The 25656-nt window shown below is 39.7% G+C and overlaps 1 protein-coding gene across 8 annotated transcripts in view; it reads left to right on the top strand.

Moving 5' to 3' along the window:
* LOC132871503 (muscleblind-like protein 1) overlaps nucleotides 1-23497 on the top strand; it is a 298894-nt gene extending 275397 nt beyond the window's left edge. For 5 of the 8 annotated variants that reach the window (XM_060905710.1, XM_060905703.1, XM_060905704.1 and 2 more), the window contains 4 exons: nucleotides 15481-15516; nucleotides 16092-16183; nucleotides 19067-19134; nucleotides 19255-23497. In XM_060905710.1, coding sequence (XP_060761693.1) covers nucleotides 15481-15516; nucleotides 16092-16183; nucleotides 19067-19123 — 185 coding nt within the window. In that variant the 3' untranslated portion in view covers nucleotides 19124-19134; nucleotides 19255-23497. The remainder of the gene's footprint in view (nucleotides 1-15480; nucleotides 15517-16091; nucleotides 16184-19066; nucleotides 19135-19254) is intronic. The other 3 variants (XM_060905705.1, XM_060905708.1, XM_060905709.1) reach the window with 3 other exon arrangements.
* Nucleotides 23498-25656: the final 2159 nt, after the last annotated feature.

Here is a 25656-nt window from a genome sequence, read left to right as displayed (position 1 = left end):
ATGGGTCAGAACCGACCCGCATGCATTTACTCCAGCGTTTGGTGGGAACTGTGAATTGTGCTTGTGTCGGACATTTCACAGCTCAGCACAGCGCCCTTTGCCCATCTAATACACGCAAGTAACGTTTTTCAATTGTTCGAACGTTACCTTAGAAAAAAATTGATGATGTTTAGGTTACCTTGAGAGTGAGTAGATTACTTGTCAGAAAGTTACAAGTAATTACTATTAGCTACCGAGCTGTCAACATATTCTACTTTCGTTAGCTAATTTTATTGTAGTTGGCTTAGCTAACTACATAGTTAATAAATAAATAAATAACTGGCCCCGTTCACTGCTAAAGTAATTACTTGAAACAAATTATTATTATAGTATTAAGACATTTAATTTTAAATCACACTTGGATGACCCGTGTGTAGTAATATAAAAAGTATTTTTGTTCATAAAGTAGGAAAGAAAAAATTAAATTAATGATTTGTGGTAATTAAAAACAAGATATTTAAAGAATACTTGGAATATTCAATCATAAAATAAACTGATTTCAAAAGATAGAGCAAAGAAAAACTCAGCATGAAATAACCTGGAAAATGAATGCAGGCCATTTTTGACCCATGTTGTGCATTAGAAGGGGTGTGCATATGTTTTGCATCAAAGGGTTAAGAAGAAAAGCCAAGCCAAGAAGCCTTTATTTGTCACACGTACACTCAAGTACAGACTTAAAGAACTGCAGGCAAATTTTTTATTATCAAAATTCTATTTATCTCATTTTATTAAATACACAAATGCATTTTTTATCGCTATTGTGTCGCTGCTAGAGCAAGTTATGAGTGTTTGAAATATGCTACGTAATATGTCAGTCCGTATGTCAAAGCAACGGCTGTAAACGAGATTCGTCGAGACCTGTGCGAGACTTCGTAGGACGGAAGTAAAACGTACAGCACAAATCAAAGTGACCAACATCTGCCAACGTCGTCAAAAGACGCGTGCGCACTCTTTCGAATGCTGATGTGATCAAGCCGGAAGTTTTGTTTGTTTTGATAGCGATCAGGAAAGTTTGAAAAAAGTAAGCAGTAATCGTCATTTAAACTCATTTTTGTGCAATACTTCGTTTGGAAAACAGTTTTCAAAATGACACCTGGCTGACACTTCACGTTTCGAAGTCTTGCACAAGTCTTGTGAAGATCGCGCGGATAAGCGACGCCTGCCGTGGACCAAACGAACTAAATTCAACATGGCTAAAAACCGAATAGGCCGATAAGTATAATATTTAATTGCAATTAGTTCCTAATATGATATAAGGTTACGACAACCGAAAACGTAATTAAATAACACGATAAATACAAATAAAGCAAGTTTAAAAATGACTTCAGTTCTCCTTTAAGCACACAGTAAAATTTAACCTCTGCATTTAACCCATCTGAAGCAGTGAACACACACATACCCAGAGCAGTGGGCAGCTATGCTACAGCGCCCAGGGAGCAGTTGTGGGTTAGGTGCATTGCTCAAGGGCACTTCAACCCAATCTCAGCCCAAGGCTGCTCCATGTTAACCTCACCACATGTCTTTGGACTGTGGAGGAAACCGGAGCACCCAGAGGAAACCCACGCAGACACGAGGAGAACATGCAAACTCTACACAGAAAGGCCCCCATTGGTTGCTGGGCTCGAACCCAGAACCTTTTTGCTGTGAGGTGACAGTGCTAACCATGGCAACAGAGATTTAATGTTCTGGAACATCCAAAAGACAAGCTAGTTTCTGTTTTCACTTACATTATAGCAGCGATAAACAGTCATTCCCTCACCAGACACACACACTCTCTCTCTATCTCTGTCTCACTCAAAACACAGCCTGTTATTCCACAGGAAAAAAAAAAACAGAAATTATAAACTCCTCTATCTTGAAAACTTTCCCGTGGGAAACTGATACAAACAACCTACAACTGAGACTCCTCCCATAAACGTTAAATAGATTTTTTTTTTAAAAAGTCACCCACATCAGTGATTATGATTTGTACTTTGTTAAATAATAACATTTATTTTTTTTCCCGGTCCAGTTTCCATCAAATCCTGTGCTCTGATTGGCTGGCGAGCAGGTCCGTATCCTACGATACAAACCCCGGTTACGGACCTCTAGCAACTCGCTTGTTCACAACAACAAACGTAGCATTTTTTGTCAACATTTATCTTTTTCCATAAGATTTATTTATAAAATTATCAAAAATCTTATACATTTTTGCCAGCATTTCTCAGGAGAATAGCATTAATTTTACAGCATGGATAGCGATAATGACAGTTCACAGCGAAAGCGAGTTTTACTACCCTGAGGAAGAAGAAATAAAAGACAACATTTCAGGAGAAAGCTAAAAACCTCTAACTGTTCCTAACGCCGAGCAAAAACATGGCTGAATCCTGAATGACTCAATTTTGTATAAATAGGGGACTACATAGGCGGCAAAATGTAGTTTTTTTTCCTGCCATGGAAGTGCACTTGTATACCGAGGAGGAAGCAATTTGCATTACAGCCATGAATGAGGATTCAAAATGGCGGTTCGGCTCGGTTTTCCCTTACGGGCGCTCTCGTTTTCTGTTAGAATTTGGTAAAGAAAAAAATAAATATATAATTTACCAGCTTAAGGTCGGTCCGTATGGTGAAATACCGTGACCTCGGCCTTGAATACTGACCTCGGCCCAGAGGGCCTCGCTCAGTACTTTCAAGACCTCGGTCACGGTATTTCACCATACGGACCTCCCAGCTGATAAATAACGTATTGTATTTGTTCTCTTATTATTAGTCTTTGATTATGTCGAGTGTCTTCCGTACAAGTCTCTATGAATGAGCTGTTACCAGAGAAACAATAACGTATTCGAACAAGTGCATTAATGTTCTTATTACCGTTTATTTTATCAAAAATAAAACAAAAAATGCAAGGCTTCTGACCAATTACAATCAAGAACTCATCAAAGCTGTGGTATCATTATGTATTTCTTATCTTCCTTATTACTGATATCAATATTCAACCTGTTTTGGATGGCATTATGAAAACTATCACATCGCCACATAGAGGAACTACGATATAGTGTTTATTCACTTGGCACATGCTGTTATTTGATCTACAAGTGAAGTAGAGTTTAATGCAGGCTCATAGTTGAGTAATTAAGGGCCCAGGAGTGGCTCTCTGGCACTCCGGAGATCCTTGTAGACACTAATCCAGGATTATCCCTTTTCTAAACACTCTGACTGTTATGTCTATGCCTTATATTCAGGCATGATACATGATAAAAAGCACTTACAGTGCTGTGCAAAAGTCTTCTTCTACATTATCGAGCCAGTACAAAAACATTTCAGAGTTCCAAACATTTGTTTGTTTGTTTGTTTGTTTGTTTGTTTGTTTGTTTCCAGTGTAAAATTACAACCCCGATTCCAAAAAAGTTGGAACAAAGTACAAATTGTAAATAAAAATGGAATGCAATGATGTGGAAGTTTCAAAATTCCATATTTTATTCAGAATAGAACATAGATGACATATCAAATGTTTAAACTGAGAAAATGTATCATTTAAAGAGAAAAATTAGGTGATTTTAAATTTCATGACAACAACACATCTCAAAAAAGTTGGGACAAGGCCATGTTTACCACTGTGAGACATCCCCTTTTCTCTTTACAACAGTCTGTAAACGTCTGGGGACTGAGGAGACAAGTTGCTCAAGTTTAGGGATAGGAATGTTAACCCATTCTTGTCTAATGTAGGATTCTAGTTGCTCAACTGTCTTAGGTCTTTTTTGTCGTAGCTTCCGTTTTATGATGCGCCAAATGTTTTCTATGGGTGAAAGATCTGGACTGCAGGCTGGCCAGTTCAGTACCCGGACCCTTCTTCTACGCAGCCATGATGCTGTAATTGATGCAGTATGTGGTTTGGCATTGTCATGTTGGAAAATGCAAGGTCTTCCCTGAAAGAGACGTCGTCTGGATGGGAGCATATGTTGCTCTAGAACCTGGATATACCTTTCAGCATTGATGGTGTCTTTCCAGATGTGTAAGCTGCCCATGCCACACGCACTAATGCAACCCCATACCATCAGAGATGCAGGCTTCTGAACTGAGCGCTGATAACAACTCGGGTCGTCCTTCTCCTCTTTAGTCCGAATGACACGGCGTCCCTGATTTCCATAAAGAACTTCAAATTTTGATTCGTCTGACCACAGAACAGTTTTCCACTTTGCCACAGTCCATTTTAAATGAGCCTTGGCCCAGAGAAGACGTCTGCGCTTCTGGATCATGTTTAGATACGACTTCTTCTTTGAACTATAGAGTTTTAGCTGGCAACGGCAGATGGCACGGTGAATTGTGTTCACAGATAATGTTCTCTGGAAATATTCCTGAGCCCATTTTGTGATTTCCAATACAGAAGCATGCCTGTATGTGATGCAGTGCCGTCTAAGGGCCCGAAGATCACGGGCACCCAGTATGGTTTTCCGGCCTTGACCCTTACGCACAGAGATTCTTCCAGATTCTCTGAATCTTTTGATGATATTATGCACTGTAGATGATGATATGTTCAAACTCTTTGCAATTTTACACTGTCGAACTCCTTTCTGATATTGCTCCACTATTTGTCGGTGCAGAATTAGGGGGATTGGTGATCCTCTTCCCATCTTTACTTCTGAGAGCCGCTGCCACTCCAAGATGCTCTTTTTATACCCAGTCATGTTAATGACCTATTGCCAATTGACCTAATGAGTTGCAATTTGGTCCTCCAGCTGTTCCTTTTTTGTAACTTTAACTTTTCCAGCCTCTTATTGCCCCTGTCCCAACTTTTTTGAGATGTGTTGCTGTCATGAAATTTCAAATGAGCCAATATTTGGCATGAAATTTCAAAATGTCTCACTTTCGACATTTGATATGTTGTCTATGTTCTATTGTGAATACAATATCAGTTTTTGAGATTTGTAAGTTATTGCATTCTGTTTTTATTTACAATTTGTACTTTGTCCCAACTTTTTTGGAATCGGGGTTGTAAATGTTACAGGGGAAAAAAAGTTTGTATCTCAGCAGCATATTACATAATCAGACTAAAAACATGATACATGATAAAGCAAAGGGTTGTCTCAAACCAAATATCGACTTTATTTCCTTTATTATGGTTTACTGCTTCCTGTTTATAGTATTTTTTTTATATTGAAACATTTCATTTCATTATTCTTAAGGCATTTTTGATCTACAGCATTTCTTTAGACGTGCCTCAGACTTTTACACAGAACTGTTTATTATATTATATTATATTATATTATATTATATTATATTATATTATATTATATTATATTATATTATATCCACATACACTGGATATGAGCAATCGCGCACTCTGATTGGCTACTCTACTACTAGGATATCAGCTCATATACCGTGAGTAGAGAAAAACAAAATGGCGGAGCATGTTGCTGAACCAACCGAGGATGAAAAAAAAACTCTACTTGAAGACTTTTGCACTGTACTGTAGATTATACTTCAGTGAAAGTATGAGGATCGTGACTAGTTAAAAATGTTCACGTTTAAATGTACTAGAGTATTTAAAAGCCAAAAATCTGGACATGTTTCATTCAACAAGGTTCAACAGTCACAGCTTAATCTGGATGAAAATGTACAAAGGTTAATGTTATGATCTGGGATTAATTCAATCTAAATGTGTTCGTCTGTGCTGAATGGTTTATGGGATAATGCTGCGGGGGGTTATTTGTTTGTTTTTCATTAAATTAACCAGAACATATGAAGAGCCTTAAATTAATTAATTAAATGTAGTTCATAAATAAAGTTAAGGTGCACAGAAATGAACCTTACTGAACAGGAAACCAGACTCAAAGTATAGATTATTTTACTTTTTTTCTAACTTTATTTGTTTATTTATTTATTCATTATATTGTTGACCCACAGTAATTGGCTAACGCTGTTGGTCATCCTGATATATATATATATATATATATATATATATATATATATATATATATATATATATATATATATATATATACATACACACACACACTAGCAGGTTACCCAGGTTTTGCAAAATTCTGGGTTGCCCCCAAACTTCCATGTCAAATTTGGTGAAGATCCATCAAGAAATGGTAATGTTAACCCAAGACAAACAAAAATCCAAACATTTGCCACCCAGGGGCCCATCGGGGACCCTCTGGGGCCCAAATATGGAATTTCCGAGTTCTGCCAAATTCTCAAATTCTGCTATCTCCTGTACCTACGTGCCAAGTTTAGTGAAGATCTGTCGAGAATTTATGTTGATAAATGTAACGTAAAAGACATTGAGGGAGGGGGTGGGTGGATGTTCTGCCCCCCAGGAACCTCCCTGGGGCCCGTACATGAATTTTGTTTTTATCTGCAAAATTCTGGGTCATCCTCACCAAATTTGGTGAAAATCCGTCGAGAAATGGCGACGTTAGCTCAAGACAAACAAACAAACTTTGCTGCTTATTTTATATATACAGGGTGTTCCAAAAAACTGGATATTATTTGAGATGTAAATATCCCAGAAATGACATAGTCAAGGCAAATGAAACTGGACAGCCTTAATGCTGAGCAATATGAAATTTATTCCTCAAAATTTGAATGAGAAATTCCAAGGTGTGTGGATTCCATGAACTATTTCACAAAATTTCAGTATCCACAAACCCGCTCGCCTGACCGTCTCTTTCGATGCTGGCAGTCGTCGAGATCCTTTCACCCTGCACAGACAGACAGCCTTCCTCTTTGAACTTTTTGAGTCGTGTCCAAATCTGCATTGCAGTTGGTGCATTTTTAGAGAATTCTCTCATAAATGCACGCTGCACAGTCTTGTTCGATTGTGTTCGAGCGTCCTCTAACACACAAAACGCCTTTTCTTTTCCAGTGAATGGCATTTCTACACCTAAAAAGATAAAAACAAAAAACATTAAACATAAAATTTTGACCTGTTTCCACACATGCTGTTAAAATTTTAGGTCAATTGAACAAGAATTGGCAAAGTTATTAGATTGTGAAATGATAACAAATTTTTTTAAACACTCTGCATATAGATAGATAGATAGATAGATAGATAGATAGATAGATAGATAGATAGATAGATAGATAGATAGATAGATAGATAGATAGATAGATAGATAGATTCGTAACAATCAGAGGTGGACAAAGTACCCAACTTCATTACTTCAGTCAAAGTACAGATCCCATTGGTCAAATGTGACTCCGATACAAGTGAAAGTTGTCCAGTCAATTTTTTACTTAAGTTAAAGTACTGAAGTACTTGCTTTTAAAAATACTTGAGTATTAAAAGTACATTTTCTGTCAACGCATCGTTGTATTATTGCCACAGCGTTTACAAAACCTATGCCTCTGAAACAACCTCCAGCAAGACAGAACTGCTGACTTGGAGGAAGAAATCTGACCAGGCTACACAACCGGACATAGAAGAGAAATGGGTGAAGAACTTGCACGACATCCGACAGGGTACTCACCCAACCAGAGAAAGATGTTTTATCCAAGGGACTTAACTTTGCAGTTTCACCAGAGTGGATACCAGTGGTAGACCTCATCACAGCCACAGAGTCAGCCATCAGAAACAACAATCTGACCAATGGAGAGGCAGAACAACTTAGACTGAAGATATCAGCTGCTCTGTCCAGTGCGAAAGCACCCCCCTCCAACCTCACAAGCCAAGAAAGGAGAGCTCTTACACTGCTTCAAAGAGACCAGAACATCACCATCCTTCCTGCTGACAAAGGGAGATGCACAATGGTGCTAAACACAGCGGACTACCACTCAAAGATGACCAGTCTCCTCAGCGACACAACCACCTATGAAACCTTGAGGCGGGACCCCACCAGTTGTTACAAAAAGAAAGCTGTTAGCTGTCTGCAACAACTAGAAAAGGACCAAGCCATCAACCGATCTCTGTACTACAGATTGTACCCTGGGGAAGCCGTTCCTCTTATATACGGACTCCCCAAGATTCACAAGGAAGGAGCTCCACTCAGACCTATCATCAGCAATATAAACTCTATCACCTATAACATTGCCAAACACCTAGCCACCATCCTGGCTCCTCTTGTTAGAAACATGCCACATCACGTCAAAAACTCCCAAGATTTTGCTACTAAAGTTGCAGACCTCAAACTAGACTCAGATGAAACCATGGTTTCCTACGACGTCACTTCTCTTTTCACCTTCATTCCCACCACAGAAGCAGTCGAATCTGTTAGAAAATGACTCTTTCAAGACAGCACCTTACTGGATAGAACGAACCTCACCACGGACCAGATTTGCACCCTGCTTGACCTCTGCCTAACCACCGCTTATTTCCAGTTTAATGAAAGTTTCTACAGACAGAAGCATGGATGCGCCATGGGCTCACCGGTGTCTCCTATTGTGGCCAATCTATACATGGAGGAAGTGGAACATAAAGCTTTGACCAGTTTTCCAGGAGTTGCTCCCAGCCACTGGTTCAGATATGTGGATGACACCTGGGTTAAAATCAAAACCCATGAGGTGGAAGCCTTCTCTAAGCACATCAATGCAGTGGATATCAACATCAATTTCACTCGGGAGGACGTCAGTGGGAATAATCTAGCCTTCTTGGATTGTGATGTACACATTAGACAAGATAGAAGCCTGAGCATCGAGGTCTACTGGAAACCCACACACACAGACCAGGACCTACTTTTTGACTCACACCACCCACTGGAACACAAATTGGGAGTCATTAGGACCTTGCAACACAGGGCTCAGAACATTCCTACAACGGTAGAGGGAAAAGAGAAGGAGCAGAATCACATCAAGAAAGCACTTCAGAACTGCGGGTATCCCAACTGGGCTTTTTTCAAGAGCAGAAAAAGGAACATACCATAATGGACAAGGAGGATAACAGGAACAAATGCAAGAACATTGTCATTCCCTACATTTCTGGTCTATCTGAGAAACTCAGGAGGATCTTCTCCAAACACAACATTCTGGTACATTTCAGACCCAGTAACACCCTGAAGCAGAAACTGGTCCACCCTAAGGACAGAATACCCAGACACAAACAGGACAACGTAGTGTATGCAATTCAGTGCAGTGACTCACATATTGGGAAAACAAAACAACCGCTTCACAGGCGCATGGCTCAACACAGGAGAGCCAGTTCCTCAGGCCAGGACTCTGCTGTCTATCTTCATTTTAACAACAAAGGACACTCATTTCAGGATTGCAACGTACACATTTTAGCCAGAGAGGATCATTGGTATGAGCGAGGAATTAAAGAAGCCATTTTTGTCAACCTGGAACGGCCATCACTGAACAGAGGTGGTGGTCTAAGACATCATTTATCAGCCACCTACAATGCAGTCCTTGGCACACTTCCCAGACAACTGAATGCACACCAAAACCCAACTGTTTTCAGTGACTCACAGGAGGACAGAGAGAACCAACAATCCATTGATCACCCCAACGACTCTCTAGGCCGTTCACACCCAGCCCCCAGTGACCCACACCAACAGGATGACTCAATGACAGCTTAGGATTGCTTTTCATCCATGAGAGGATAAATACCTGATACGCCCTATTAGTCAGACAGAACTGAAGAAGTCTTTCGGATGAGAGGTGAAACGTCTTCAAGAATCTTCAAGCAAGTCCAGTTGCTCTCTTTTACTACTCACAGTCTACTGGATTATTTTGTGAATTCACAAAATGAACGCATGATTTTCTGTCAACGCATTGTTGTATTATTGCCACAACGCTTACAAAACCTAACGCCGTTACCAAAGACAGAAATGTGAATTCACAAAATGAACGCATGCTGTGCCATCATGGTGGTTTAATGTTAAGCTAGCTAGCCAGCGAAACTCCACCTGACATGCTAGCAAACTCTTTTCAAACTTGAAATCATATTGGGTAGCTAACGCTACTAGAAAAGAAAGATTTCTACATTCTGTTTATTTGGCAAGATTATGCTAAAACATATTTCTGAAAGGACTTCAGATAAGTTAACATTATTCATGTTAGCGTAACTCCATTTTTACATGCTAACTAACAGTGTCCAAGTTAACTAGCTATGTGTTAGCATTAGCCGTGGACAAGGCTACGGCAACTTGGTGGGAAAATCCATAGAAAGTAATTTGACTAACCAGACTGCATAGCTACGTTTTCAATGTTATCGCTAGCTCTAAAAGCACAGACAACTTCGTTGCAAGCTTTCTCTTGGAATAAAACGTTTATATACCTCAATATGCTTCCGCAGGTTGGATGGCGAGTTTTTGTAGGCCGTGATGTGGTTCGTTTTCAGCAAACAAAGCAAACATTTCAAACGAAACAAATCTTTAATCCTTTCAGAAAACTGAAACATGGGTTCTAGGCAAAGCCATGAGTGCGTGCGTTCCCCAGAAGAACCGCCTCCTTCCATTCTGCCATCAACTGATTGTATTAAATAACACTGCTGAGAAATAATTGAGCTTGATTTTTAACAGTCTATGGACGTGACGTGACCCTAGTGATTACTGATCGGCTGTCTCAGTGTCACCTGCGAAAAGAAAAGAAAAGAAAAAATCATCCACTTTCAAAGCCGCTTCATAGTAACGAGTAACAAGGACCTTGATAGAAATGTAGTGGCGTGAAAAGTACGATATTTGTCTTTCAAATGTAGTGAAGTTAAAGTCATATGTTCCCAAAAAAAAATAATACTCGGGTAAAGTCCAGATACTCAGAAAGTGTACTTAAGTACAGTACTCAAGTAAATGTACTTCGTTTCTGTCCACCTCTGGTAACAAGTAGAAAGTCTGTTAGGAAAATATAACTGAGTCTGAAAGCAAGAGTATGAATTAAAGTACAAATCCCCTAAAATACTCCTTCAGTAATGCAGTGTGATTGCCAAAGTGCTTTACTTCCTGTTACACCACAGCGCTGATGAATTCTCAAATCTGACTGGTCAGATCAGAAGTTGTTGATTAATTTTCTATAACAGGACACGGGGACGGGCGGCAAAGTCGTGTGGTGATTAGCACTGTCGCTTCACAGCAAGAAGGTCCAGGTTCGAGCCCCGTGGCCGGCGAGGGCCTTTCTGTGCTGAGTTTGCATGTTCTCCCCATGTCTGCGTGGGTTTCCTCCGGGTGCTCCGGTTTCCCCCACAGTCCAAAGATATGCAGGTTAGGTTAACTGGTGACTCTAAATTGATCGTAGGTGTGAATGTGAGTGTGAATGGTTGTCTGTGTCTATGTGTCAGCCCTGTGATGACCTGGCGACTTGTCCAGGGTGTACCCCGCCTTTCGCCCGTAGTCAGCTGGGATAGGCTCCAGCTCGCCTGCGACCCTGTAGGACAGGATAAAGCGGCTAGAGATAATGAGATGAGGACACATGGACGTTTTCAGGAAGGAAGAATAAAGGAGAGGGATGAACTGTGTGTAACTATAAATGGATAAAAAGCACGACATGCCAAATTGTCATTGTTGGCAAACTGATGTGGTGTAAGAAGAATCAAACACTTCAGGATATGATGGTATTGAAATATAATCATCACATCACTCACTAACTGATTATTTTCCTATAACAGCATGCCCCCCAAATGTTTAGATATATACAGTGTCTTGCAAAAGTATTCATACCCCTGGTGTTTGTCCTGTTTTGTTGCATTACAAGCTGCAATTAAAATGGATTTTTGGAGGGTTAGCACCATTTGATTTACACAACATGCCTACTGCTTTAAAGGTGCACATTGTAGTTTTATTGTGACACAAACAATAATTAAGATGAAAAAACAGAAATCTGGAGCGTGCATAAGTATTCACCCCCTTCCGTATGCAACCCCTAAATAAGAGCTGGTCCAACCAATTCACTTCATAATTAGTTGATTAAAATCCACCTGTGTGCAATCAAAGTGTCACATGATCTGTCACATGATGTCTGTATAAATCAACCTGTTCTGGAAGGACCCTGACTCTGCTACACTACTAAGCAAGCAACATGAGAACCAAGGAGCCTCCAAACAGGTCAAAGACAAAGTTGTGGAGAAGTATAGATCAGGGTCGGGTCATTAAAAAAAAATATCCCGAACTTTGAATATCCCAGGGAGCACCATTAAATCCATTATAGCAAAATGGAAAAAATGTGGCACCACTACAAACCTGACAAGAGAAGGCCCCGCCCACCAAAACTCACAGACCGGGCAAGGAGGGCATTAATCAGAGATGCAACAAAGACACCAAAGATAACACTGAAGGAGCTGCACAGAGCCACAGCGGAGATGGGAGTATCTGTCCATAGGACCACTTTAAGCCGTACACTCCACATAGTGGGGCTTTATGGAAGAGTAACCAGAAAAAAGTAATTGCTGAAGAAAACACATTTGGAATTTGCCCAACAGCATGTGGCAGACTCCCCAAACACATGGAAGAAGATTCTCTGGTCAAATGAGACTAAAATCGATCTTTTTGGCCATTATGGGAAATGCCATGTGTGGCACAAACCCTGAGAACACCATTCCTACAGTGAAGCATGGTGGTGGCAGCATCATGCTGTGGGGATGTTTTTCATCTGCAGGTACAGGAAAGCTGGTCAGGACTGAAGGAAAGATGGATGGCACTAAATACAGGGCAATTCTGGAGGAAAACCTGTTTGAGTCGGCCAGAGGTTTGAGACTGGGATGAAGGTTCACGGTCCAGCAGGACAATGACCCTCAACATACTGCTGAAGCTACGGTTTAAAGGGAAACATTTAAATGTCATGGAATGGCCTAATCAAAACCCAGACCTCAATCCAATTGAGAATCTGTGGCATAACCTGAAGCAGTTTTGCCTTGAGGAATGGGCAAAAATCCCAGTGGCTAGTTGTGCTAAGCTAATAAAGACATACTGCAAGAGACTTGCAGCTGTAATTGGAGCTAAAGGTGGCTCTATAAAGTGTTGACTTTGGGGGGGTGAATACCTATGCACACTCCAGATTTCTGTTTTTTCATTTTAATTATTGTTTGTGTCACAATAAAAAAAACAACGTGCACCTTTAAAGCGGTAGGCATGTTGTGTAAATCAAATGGTCCTAACCCTCCAAAAATCCATTTTAATTCCAGCTTGTAATGCGACAAAACAGGACAAACACCAAGGGGGATGAATACTTTTGCAAGGCACTGTATGTATACTGTGTGTGTGTGTGTGTGTGTGTGTGTGTGTGTGTACACAGTGGTGCTTGAAAGTTTGTGAACCTTTTAGAATTTTCTATATTTCTGCATAAATATGACCTAAAACACCATCAGATTTTCACACAAGTCCTAAAAGTAGATAAAGAGAACCCAGTTAAACAAATGACACAAAAATATTATATTTGGTCATTTATTTATTGAGGAAAATGAGCCAATATTACATATCTGTGAGTGGCAAAAGTATGTGAACCTTTGCTTTCAGTATCTGGTGTGACCCCCTTGTGCAGCAATAACTGCAACTAAACGTTTGCGGTAACTGTTGATCAGTCCTGCACACCGGCTTGGAGGAATTTTAGCCCATTCCTCCGTACAGAACAGCTTCAACTCTGGGATGTTGATGGGTTTCCTCACATGAACTGCTCACTTCAGGTCCTTCCACAACATTTCGATTGGATTAAGGTCAGGACTTTGACTTGGCCGTTCCAAAACATTAACTTTATTCTTCTTTAACCATTCTTTGGTAGAACAACTTGTGTGCTTAGGGTCATTGTCTTGCTGCATAACCCACCTTCTCTTGAGATTCAGTTCATGGACAGATGTCCTGACATTTTCCTTTAGAATTCACTGGTATAATTTAGAATTCATTGTTCCATCAGTGATGGCAAGCTGTCCTGGCCCAGATGCAGCAAAACAGGCCCAAACCATGATACTACCAGCGCCATATTTCACAGATGGGATAAGGTTCTTATGCTGGAATGCAGTGTTTTCCTTTCTCCAAGCATCATGCTTCTCATTTAAGCCAAAAAGTTCTGTTTTGGTCTCATCCATACACAAAACATTTTTCCAATAGCCTTCTGGCTTGTCCACGTGATCTTTGGCAAACTGCAGACGAGTAGCAATGTTCTTTTTGGAGAGCAGTGGCTTTCTCTTTGCAACCCTGCCATGCACACCATTGTTGTTCAGTGTTTTCCTGATGGTGGCCTCATGAACATTAACATTAGCCAATGTGAGAGAGGCCTTCAGTTGCTTAGAAGTTACCCTGGGGTCCTTTGTGACCTCGCCGACTATTACACGCCTTGCTCTTGGAGTGATCTTTGTTGGTCGACCACTCCTGGGGAGGGTAACAATGGTCTTGAGTTTCCTCCATTTGTACACAATCTGTCTGACTGTGGATTGGTGGAGTCCAAACTCTTTAGAGATGGTTTTGTAACCTTTTCCAGCCTGATGAGCATCAACAGCACTTTTTCTGAGGTCCTCAGAAATCTCCTTTGTTCGTGCCATGATACACTTCCACAAACATGTGTTGTGAAGATCAGACTTTGATAGATCCCTGTTCTTTAAATAAAACAGGGTGCCCACTCACACCTGATTGTCATCCCATTGATTGAAAACACCTGACTCTAATTTCACCTTCAAATTAACTGCTAATCCTAGAGGTTCACATACTTTTGCCACTCACAGATCTGTAATATTTGATCATTTTCCTCAATAAATAAATGACCAAGTATAATATTTTTGTCTCATTTGTTTAACTGGGTTCTCTTTATCTACTTTTAGGACTTGTGTGAAAATCTGATGATGTTTTAGGTCATATTTATGCAGAAATATAGAAAATTCTAAAGGGTTCACAAATTTTCAAGCACCACTGTATATATACAGTATATATAATTTTATTTTTTATTTATTTTTAAATCAGCCAAACTCGCCTTCACTTCTTTCGTTTTTATTCCCATCTGACTTCAGACTGTTTTCCTTTTCCCTTGAGTCCATGTTCGTACATTTTTTTAGATGTCATGTTGAATGTGTGGCTTTCTGCAAATCACCATTTTTGCTTCATGCTGTGGATAGTTTTACACTGTTGTGCCCACATCATGTGAATACAATGTGACGATGCATTAAAGGAGCTATATGTGAGTTTGTTTGGCGTTCCAAACGCAAAAAAAGTGACATTTTGAAGCTACGTGATCATATGCTGATATGAATTTTGACATTATTTCTTGTTTAATATTTAAATATTTTAAAAAGAGGCTCACTTGTAGCTCTTTCTGTCTGATATTACTAATATATTTTGTCATAATGGAATGAAATGATCCCCTCATGATAACAATCATTGATTATCCTTTATGACGTTTCAACGAGTTGTGAAGTTTTATTCTCCTGTTCCTGTAACATTATTCTCCTTATCTGTTTTTTTGTTTGTTTGTTTGTTTGTTTGTTTGTTTGTTTGTTTGTTTGTTTCTGTTCTAATGGCACGCGTGATGGGTTGTGTTGATTCTCCTCCCCTTCCCTCCTCCTGACTTTCCACTTCACTTCCTGCTGCAATGCATGATGGGCAGGCTCAATATTGTGCATGACACCCGCAGCGAGCGTTGGTAGGTGCCGGCTTTCTTACTTGATTATCTTCAAGCCTCTTCCCCCCCCCACCCCAGTTCCCACACACTCACTCCATTTAGTGACAGATTGTGCATCAGAGGGGCGAGATGTCATATCGCTGTGTTAATGTGATGCTAATTAACTCCCGAGTCATGACATTTACCTGACATTTTAGTAAGAGGAATAAAAGACAGGCGCTCGGGAGTTTTTAGAACGTTTCCCTTGTCCTTTGTGTCCTTTTTATAAAGCTGGAAACGAGGTTAGGTGAAAGTTGACAGACGTCATGAAACAATAAAGTGTTGCGTAATTGAATCAATTCTGTAGAAATGATACGTGTATGTTCCATTTCATGGCTTCATCCTTGAGTGAAGTGTTGCTTCCTTGCAATGGCGGCATGACACCCTCACTAATGTGTCCTTTGACCTCACTTATGGCATGGCTTTGACTTTTTTTTTTTTGCGTAATCCCCACCTCGAACCATGCTCACCAACCTTCACTGACAGTAATCAAATGGATGTCACATCTGCCCTATCCCGCTGTTCATTTTTGGTTATTTGGTTTTCCTTCCAAAAAGTTCCCATGATGCACGGTGCTTCGGCAGCCACTGTGTCAGCAGCCACCACATCCGCCACAAGTGTTCCCTTCGCAACAGCCACAGCCAATCAGGTTTGCTCCTTTACCGCTTTTCCCTCTGCCTCTCATGAGTGCTCTAGTGTCTTCATGCTGTGTGCATTTTGTCTATATGTGTGCGTGTGTGTGTGTGTGTGTGTGTGTGTGTGTGTGTGTGTGTGTGTGTGTGTGTGTATGAGAGAGAGAGAGAGAGAGAGAGAGAGAGAGAGAGAGTGATGATGATGATGGATGTGACCGCCTGCATCATATCATCATATCATCATACTGACCGCCGTCCTATTAACCTGCATGCAAACGCAATCATTAACCGCAAAACACGTCTCATGCTCTGTTTACTCACCCTCTTCCATGTCACATCTGTTTCCTGTTCACTCACATTCAGAGGATATCGTCGTCAGAATGTCCGATTTCTTATTTCAAAAAAAAAAAACGCCTCCGATCTCTCTACCTGCTCTGAGTTCATGTATGTAGAAGAGGGCAGATAGCGCTTTCCTCCGAATGTGTTACACGTGCAACTTATCATCAATAAGTGCATGAGCAGCACTTATTGGCTTCACGTGTCTCGGAGGAAACACGTTCGCATTCACCGTCGCTAATTTTAAACACATATATATACACAGTCCTGTGCAAAAGTATTGGCGCCCTATATATATATTCCCCCCCATACTGACTTCGACGTTATCAAGTCACAACATTAACAAAACATTTTCGAGTTCCAAACTTTTTTTTTCCAGCACAAAATTAAATGTTACAGGAAAAAAAAATGTTTGTAGTATATCTGAGCAGCATATTACATAAGAGAGCACTTTTCAGATTAAAAAAGAAAACGTAACGAAGGCTTCTGGGTTTTGGGGGCAAAATTAAGAAGCGAGTGTGACGCTCAGTAAAACCTACAGCTCATTTAATTATAAAACTGCACTCGTTGGACCTGAGAGTACTTTTTTTTTTCCAAAAGCAAAGCGTCGTATCACACCGAATATCGACTTTGTTTCATTTATTATGGCTTACTTATTACTGTTTATCGTCTTTTTTTTTTAATATTGAAACATTTCACTGTATTACTTTTAAGCCATTTTTGGTCGACAGCATTTCTTTTGCACAATACTGTATTTATAGATAAAATTCTTCGCAAGGACAAATGAATCTCATTTCTATTTCTCGTTATGAGTTTATCATAAAAACAAACATCAGATTATTAAGCCTAGACGTTTTACTACTTTCACGTATGTCTGATTCTTTCTCGACGTAAACGACTGTTATAATTAGCATTCACTAATGTTATGTATATCGAACCTGGTATATTAGATTTTTAAGATATTAATTTACTGTTTAAATTTTAAATTAGGAAAAAAAAACCTGTGACTTTTCAATTCTGATTGGTCAAAAAGCAACTGATTTATTTTCTCTCACAGCTCATCTACACAGACTCATATGGCAGATGCTCCTCTTACAATAATTCACATAACGACTCAAAAAAAACATAATTGAACAGAGAAAAATGGAAAAACATTCAAATTTCTGTAAGATATTTTTTTAATTTAAATATTTACTTGTTCCGTGAATGTTCTACAACATTAAATGCAACTACAAATGGATAAAAAGTATGATGTGGCACGATGTAATAAATAGAAATATTGTATATAGCGCTTCAGGACGTGCTGTTATAGGAAACAAATCATCACCAGGGTGTGTCAGGTTGCATTACACAACCCTGTCATTGATCATTTTCTGAGAATAGCATGCCCTGAAGTGTTTTATTCCTTATATAATAACCACATAAAGAGAAATATTAAAGTTGGCTTTCGGATAATTGAAAACAAACAAAAAAAAGTATACTAGGTTAATCAGGACATTCAGAAGAAGCTTAACAAGCCTTCGCCAAGTTTCCTAAAAGCATCATAGCACAAAGATCATCGTTAAATGGTAGAGCGAGCAGCACAATGAACACTCTCTCTCCTAGTTAAGATGCTCTTAGCGTTAAAGAAGAACTGAAGGCAAATTTTTTATCCTCAAAATTCTATATATCTCATTTTATTAAATATCAGAATGCATTTTTGATCGCTATTTTGTCGCTGCTATAGCAAGTTATGAGTGTTTGAAATATGCTCTGTAATATATCAGTCCGTATGTCAAAGCGACGGCCGTGAACGAGATTCGTCGAGACCTGTGCGAGACATCGTAGGACGGAAGTAAAACGTACCACGGAAATCAAAGCGACCGACATCTGCCGACGTCGTCAAAAGACGCGCACGCCCTCTTTCGAACGCTGATGTGATCAAGCCGGAAGTTTTGTTTGTTTTGATAGCAATCAGGAAAGTTTGAAAAAAGTAGGCAGTAATCGGCATTTAAACTCATTTTTGTGCAATACTTCGTTTGGAAAACAGTTTTCAAAATGGCAGCACTGACACCTGGCTGATGCTTCACGTTTCGAAGTCTCGTGAAGATCGCGCGGATAAGCGACGCCTGCCGTGGACCAAACGAACTAAATTCAACACGGCTAAAAACCGAATAGGCCGATAAGTATAATACTTAATTGCGATTAGTCGCCAATACGAGTCACGATATAAGGTTACTAAAACCGAAAACGTAACTGAATAACACGTTAATTAAGAAATAAAGCAAGTTTAAAAATGACTTCAGTTCTCCTTTAAGAGGCTTTTGGGAAACCCAGCCCTGTTCAATAGTGTTTTATTTAAAACGTTTGCATGTGCTTTAATATGCGGTCTTGAGCCGATGAACCTTCCGAATATCATAAGCTCGGGGAAAAAAAAACAAGAAATTTCACTTAACTCTGAGTTTTCTGGCGTGATATTCAAATCCTAAACTTAACCATGAATCGCTGTGGCATAGAAATGGATATTTATTGCAAATTGATCTTGTTTTGTTGTTTTTTTCTCCTATTTTCTCCCTCACTTTTAGATTCCAGTAATATCTGCAGATCATCTGACTAGCCACAAATACGTGACCCAGATGTAGGACTTCAAACAGTAAGTTTGTACACGTGGATGAAAATCGAAGTCACGTCGATTTCTCAAAGTCACTTAAGTCACATTATTCTTATTCTTATTATTATTATTGCTATTATTTTTCTGTTCATTTTCTTTCAGATCACTTCCAAGTGTGCTTGTGTGCCGTCCGAATTTTAGGATCCACCCTTTACACCTTTAACCACCAACCAGAAGATAAGAAAAAAATCATGTCACCATTCCCTGGAATGACGGAAACGCGCATGCTAACACTGTTAAGGATTTGATATAGTTGAAAATGAACAAACAACAAAAAAAAAACTCTTTTGATAATTTTTTTTTTTTTTGGTAGCTGGGTGAAAGCATCACCGTCTGCCTTTTTCCGTCTACGAATGGTACAAAGCATGTCTGAACCATTACGACGACGAGAAACGCACGGTGGTGCCTCCTGTTACGTCTTTTGGTACAAATTCTTGGTTTTGTTTTGGTTTTGGGACAGCGGGGAGGGGCGTTTAGATATTTTTCGTTTGTCTGTTTCTTTCTTTTTATGGTTTACAAACTACGGTGCACCTTGAGAACTTTCAGTGAAAATAACGTCAACGGAACTTGCAAAAGAATATCGTGTCAGACTAGATATCGTGCATGCAGTGTTCCATTTGTCAGCAGATCTTTTATAGGACTTGATTGTAAAAAAAAAAAAAAAAAAAGGTGCAGGAAGGAGGGACGGAGGACACACACACACACACACACACACACGTATACACACACACGCAAAAATGACAACTGAATGTCCAAGCTCTTTAACACAGCAGTGTTCCTTTTTTCGAAGCACATTGAAGTGTCGATCTTCATGTTGCGGACTCCACATCAAGTGCCATAGACAGTACTTGCATCCAAAAAAAAAAAAAAAGAAAAGAAAAAAGATACTATAGACTTATTATAGGAGTGTTACATGTTTGTATTATTATAATTATAATTATTATTATTAATATTATTGCCTTTAAGTCTCGAATGTGTTGTCTGGTTTTCTGTTTTATTTCCAAATCTTCAGTATTTTGTTTTATTTTCATTTCTTACTTGCCCAAATATTTAAAAAAAAAACCACGCAATCGCCAAAAATGTGTCGAAAATTCAAACGTTTTACGCTAGCTTTATTTACGTTCTCATTTGCCATTTTTTTTTTTAAATTTAAATTGATTATTTTAGGTCGTTTAGACCAGAAACACTCAAAACTAACAAGGACTCCATTCATACGTTCCTGGTGGGCAGGGTTTGTTTTGTTTTGTTTTGTTTTGTTTTCCTTAATAGCAAGAAATTACCTTCTTTTTAATTGTCATTGAGTGTCGAATTAAGTGTGAACGTGGGAAATGAAAATAAGAGAAAATTAGTATTAATGGGAGGCGAAGTGGCCAAGTGGTTAGAGCGCTAGACCACTAAGCGAACGGTCCCCGGTTCAAGCCTCGCCTCGCCTTGGACGGTGATCTGGGGCTCGCCTCCTGTCCACCCAGCAGTGAATGGGGACCTGGTGGAAACACTGGGGAAGTTAAAGGCGGTGAGGAAAGGAACTGGCAACCCTACCTCACCATGCCGACGGCCTAGACAGAGTGTGCTCTCTAACAGGCACTTCCCAACGTACGTACGAAAAACGTATACGGGACTCTTTGACTTTTGAGTATTAATGGAGGTTCTTTCTATTTCTTATGTAAGGTCCACTGTTTTATTTTTCAAGCTTGATCAGAGGATGTGGGTGTATTTTTATTTATTTATTTTTTATTTTACTTTTTCAATTTACTTCCTTCTCAGCCCTGTGTGGGAGAGCGATGAGGCCTGAGGTCAGAGATGCTACAGAAAGGGCTGCTGGGTAAAAAATAAATCTAAAAAATACGACCCACTACACAGCGTGGGCGTACTGATGAGCATCAGCGCATCGCTACATCCGAGGGCAGGATTTTAATGATTGTATGATTCAATATTAAATGCCTTAGTCCACCATTCAGGCATGTCGATGCTCATATTCCCATGTGGTTTTTTGTTTTGTTTTGTTTTGTTTTGTAGTTACGGCTATGTTTTTCTTTCAGATTTTCCCCGCAATTTTTGTTTTCCGTTTTTGGTCACGTTGTTTCGTCTGTCTCATATTTGTCCAGAGGGAAAAAAAAAAAAGAAAGAAATATTCTGTCGCGTAACTAAGTTCGGATACTGTTTAAGTATTCCATTTTGTCGAGTAAGATTTAACTTTTTTAGAGTGTGAACTATTATAAATAATGTGTTATATTTTTTTGTTTGTTTGTTTGTTTGTTTGTTTGTTTGTTTGTTTGGCGTTCTTCACACTATACTCAGTTTTAAAGTTATGTAGTGCTGATTATTGAATTTGAGTATTGAATATTAGCATATTGTTGAAAAGCGAAACGATTTTTATTTTTAGTGAAAGGTCATTTTTGTTTTGTTTGAAATCTTCGAACAAACATCTTTTATATGAGTAAATATCTTATGACGAGGAAATAGTTGCCAAGAGACATAGCTGCTGTGGCATCAACCATGGCTGATATTGGAATAATATTTTAATGATCTTCTGGTTTGTAATTAGTCGTTCTAATTAGAAAGAGAGAAAAAAAAAAGATGAGTATAGTTCTTAGATGTTAAAGGTTGTTTTCTACTGTATTCATTTAAAAAAAAATAGCAACTATCGTTCGAGTATTTCCAATCTCCCTAGACGTAAGGCCTTGTAAAAGGAAAAAAGCTGCATACGTGATGGTGATGGGGCAGATTGGATGGACGTGAGGTCAGGACGGTGTGTGTTAAACCGGGGGGAGGGAAGGAGAACCCTTTTCAGGTGACGCCACACAGGTAGAGTCGGGGATGAAGGGGACAAAAGTCGACTTTTTTTGCACTTCTGTACATAGTCAAAAAAGAAAGAATCGTGTATAATATTGAGATCTTATTTTGAATAAAAAATGTCTATAAATATGAGGATTTTGTTAATGATATTAAAAAAAAACACACACACACATACAGAAAGTCAGGCTGCTCGCAAAAAAGTGACACAGAATTCTGAAAAGGGCAAAAAAAAATAAAACGTCGCTTTGCTTTTTTTTGTCAGCGGCTTGTAGCTTGCCAGGAAGCGTTCAGGTTGGAGGTGACCCTCGTCCTCCAGAGCAAAGGCCCGATATGAAAAGTCATGTGGCCTCAACCTGGTGGTTCCGCAACCCTGATCCTGATCCTGAAGCACATTCTAGTGTTTGTCTTCCTCTCACACACCCACGTTGACTCAGGAGGGGTGTATTTATTATTAGCTGATTCATTGGATCGGGTGTGTCAGAGCAGCGAGAACACTAAAACATGCAGCTCAGGAGCAGAAATTGGGACCAGGATTGGGAATCACTGGCCTAACCTCATAATGAAATAGATCCGACCCAGAATTTCTCGTTTCTTTTCTGATGATTGCATGTTAAAGGACGTAACATATACCACAAGAAAACTTCACTGAGTAATACTGAATAAACAACCATGTTATACAACTTATTTACAGTATACTTTGTAATATTAATGTACTGGACTAAAAAAAAGGACAAAAAAAAACAAAAGTGGTTAACAAAAAAAATAAATGGATTCCTCGAGAGCATTTCCTCATCAAGGTCTTAGCTCTTCTGGAGTAATAACAACTGTACATCATAGCTATAAGTAAGATCTTTCTTTTCATACGTCGTATTTTAAGTAGATGATGGATCGACAACCGAAATTCTTTGGCACTCTGAAGTATGGGTACCATGGGTGTGGTGTTAAGTTAGGAAATGTTTCGCGTCCATGTTGAGTTGCCAAATGGATTCTGTGTTACCAAAGTTGACTGTGCTTACGCATTTCCTGCTCGTTCGCGACTCGAGCCTGGATTACCATGGGCTTGTGAGTTCTTTTTCATCAGTTACAGGTGCACATTTGAGTTGATGACATGTTGTATTCTCCAACTTATGGTTTGTTTCTGCTTGTAGTGATTAATAATGTATTCTGTCTAAAGCTGCAGTTTGTTTCAGCTAATTTTATTATTTAGTGCTTTCAGGAAGAAGAAAAAAAAATATATGGGTTTTTGTAATTTAGCCACATTTCAGCATGCACTTATAATGGCCTGCTATCACAATACTGGCACAACAGTCTTAAGCCATAAACAATTGAAGGATTCAGAATCATTTAATATTAACAAAGGGGCAGGTTTCTGCCAACCCAGTTTATAGAAAGGTCAAATCTTTCAATGCAGGTCATTATTGGGTCTGAATGCTACATTACAAAGACCTTAAAGTGGCTTTTAATGCTTGATTTCATTCTTGCTGTTATGGAAAAAAAATCTAATGAAAATATATAAATGAACTTAAATAAAAGTGGATTTGCAAACAAATTCTTGTCTTTTTTTTTGTTTGTAAGAAGAATCTCAGTGATTGGTTGTGTTCAATTTTATACAGTTTTCCATGTTAAATCGAAAAACCCTGCACACCTGATGATTGGTCACGGATTTAGAGAAACAGCTTTGGAACCAACTACCAAAAGGTTGTCGGTTCATGATGATGATGCCCTTTATTGTCACTAGTCACATGTACCAGCGAAATTAGCCGTCAACCTGTCCATACATATACAACATACAATTGACATAGGGTAGACAGGACAGGAAGACGGGGATAAAGATAAAAAGGAAACACAACATGAGGAGAGATAAGGAAAAAAAGAACACCCGCCCACTATGCTCCTGTCGGGAGTACAGTGTGGGAACATTTAAAAAACCTTTGCACATAAGCACACAACAGCACAAGTACACTTTAAACACGGGACTTGACGGGAGGAATCAGGGGTAAGGAGGGGGAGGGGAGGAGGTAATCCAGTGCAAGCAAGCAGCCGTCCGCTCCTGCAGCCATGACGGCGCTGGTCACGCACCCGCTTGTCACACTGGGGATAAAAATGGCGACCGCGGAGAGTTAGAGAAGGAATGCGAGGGCGAGAGTGTCTCCCGGCAGTGACCTTCAGGGGGAAATGTTGCCTCAGCAACAGCCTAAACCAAGGCCGGTGCTGTCTCAGGGTGCCAAATGTCGATAAGATATGAATTGTTTGGTCTTTCCAGACGCAGTCTTTGCACATCCACACCGCTCGTCCATATCTGTCCATTCTATTCAAATTGATCTCCGAAAAACGTATTCCTTGCAAAGCTGAAAGCTGCTCCGAGATAACAACCATTTTGTGGTTAAAGTTCTGAATGTCCACAGTCTGAGTGCCAACAGCTTTGCCCACCACTCCAATCATATTGGGCAGCTTTGTGGGGCTTTGAACAGCTGTCACCGTTGTCTGATTTCCTCGATATACCAGGGCAATGCCTAATCCAATCAGCAAAAGTCCTGTAATCATGGTTCCGAATAGGTAGATATCTTCAATGTCCTCCACAGAAAGAATCGCCAGGCACACGACCCGCTACCGCTCCCACGTGTCCATCGTGTAACCAGCCGCAAATGTTCCGGCAGGACAGACGGGTTCCCCCGAACCCAAACTACTCGTAGAGAAAACTGTGTCAATTTCGTTAGGAGACCAGTTTATCAATTCCATGCTTTTTTTTTTGTTTAGAAAGTAATGCAGGAAGAGTCTCTTCAAAAAGTACAGCAGATGAGACAAGACACAGAAGCACAAGCAGGGAAAAAAAGGAGGGAGAGGGAGAGCAGAAAATGCGACCGCCTTCCGTGGAAGCACGGAGAGAAAAAAAAAATCAATTCCCTGAACTAGCAGGAAAATCCATGGCTGAAGTGCCCTTGAGCAAGGCACCTAACCCCCAACTGCTCCCTGGGCTGCTGTGTCAGGATCTACTTGTACGTCGCTCTGGATAAGAGTGTCTGTTAAACGCCTGTAATGTCATGATTGATGCAATTATCCAATCAGCCAATCGTATTTCAGCAGAGAAATGCATAAAATCAGGCAGATACAGTCAAGAGTTTTAGGTAAAGTTCAAGTCAAACATGCCAGTTTGATCTCAACATTTAATCTCAGTGACTTGGCATGACAGTGGCATGGTTCTTGATCTCACAAACACGCCACAGAGGTGGACAAAGTACCCAACTTCATTACTCAAGTCAAAGTCCAGATCCCGCTGGTCAAATGTTACTCTGATACAAGTGAAAGTTGTCCAGTCAAATTTTTATTTAAGTTAAAGTACTGAAGTACTTGCTTTTAAAAGTACATTTTCTGTCAACGCATCGTTGTATTATTGCCACAACGCTTACAAAACCTAACGCCATTACCAAAGACAGAAATGTGAATTCACAAAATGAACGCATGCTGTGCCATCATGGTGGTTTAATGTTAAGCTAGCTAGCCAGCGAAACTCCACCTGACATGCTAGCAAACACTTTTCAAACTCGAAATCATATTAGGTAGCTAACGCTACTAGAAAAGAAAGATTTCTACATTTTGTTTATTTGGCAAGATTATGCTAAAACATATTTCTGAAAGGGGGCGGCACGGTGGTGTAGTGGTTAGCGCTGTCGCCTCACAGCAAGAAGGTCCTGGGTTCGAGCCCCGGGG

The sequence above is a fragment of the Neoarius graeffei genome, chromosome 23 (assembly GCF_027579695.1).
Source record: "Neoarius graeffei isolate fNeoGra1 chromosome 23, fNeoGra1.pri, whole genome shotgun sequence".
In the NCBI taxonomy this organism is placed as follows: domain Eukaryota; kingdom Metazoa; phylum Chordata; class Actinopteri; order Siluriformes; family Ariidae; genus Neoarius; species Neoarius graeffei.
Note: the sequence above shows the minus strand (reverse complement) of the source record. Positions and strands in the feature narration are given on the sequence as shown.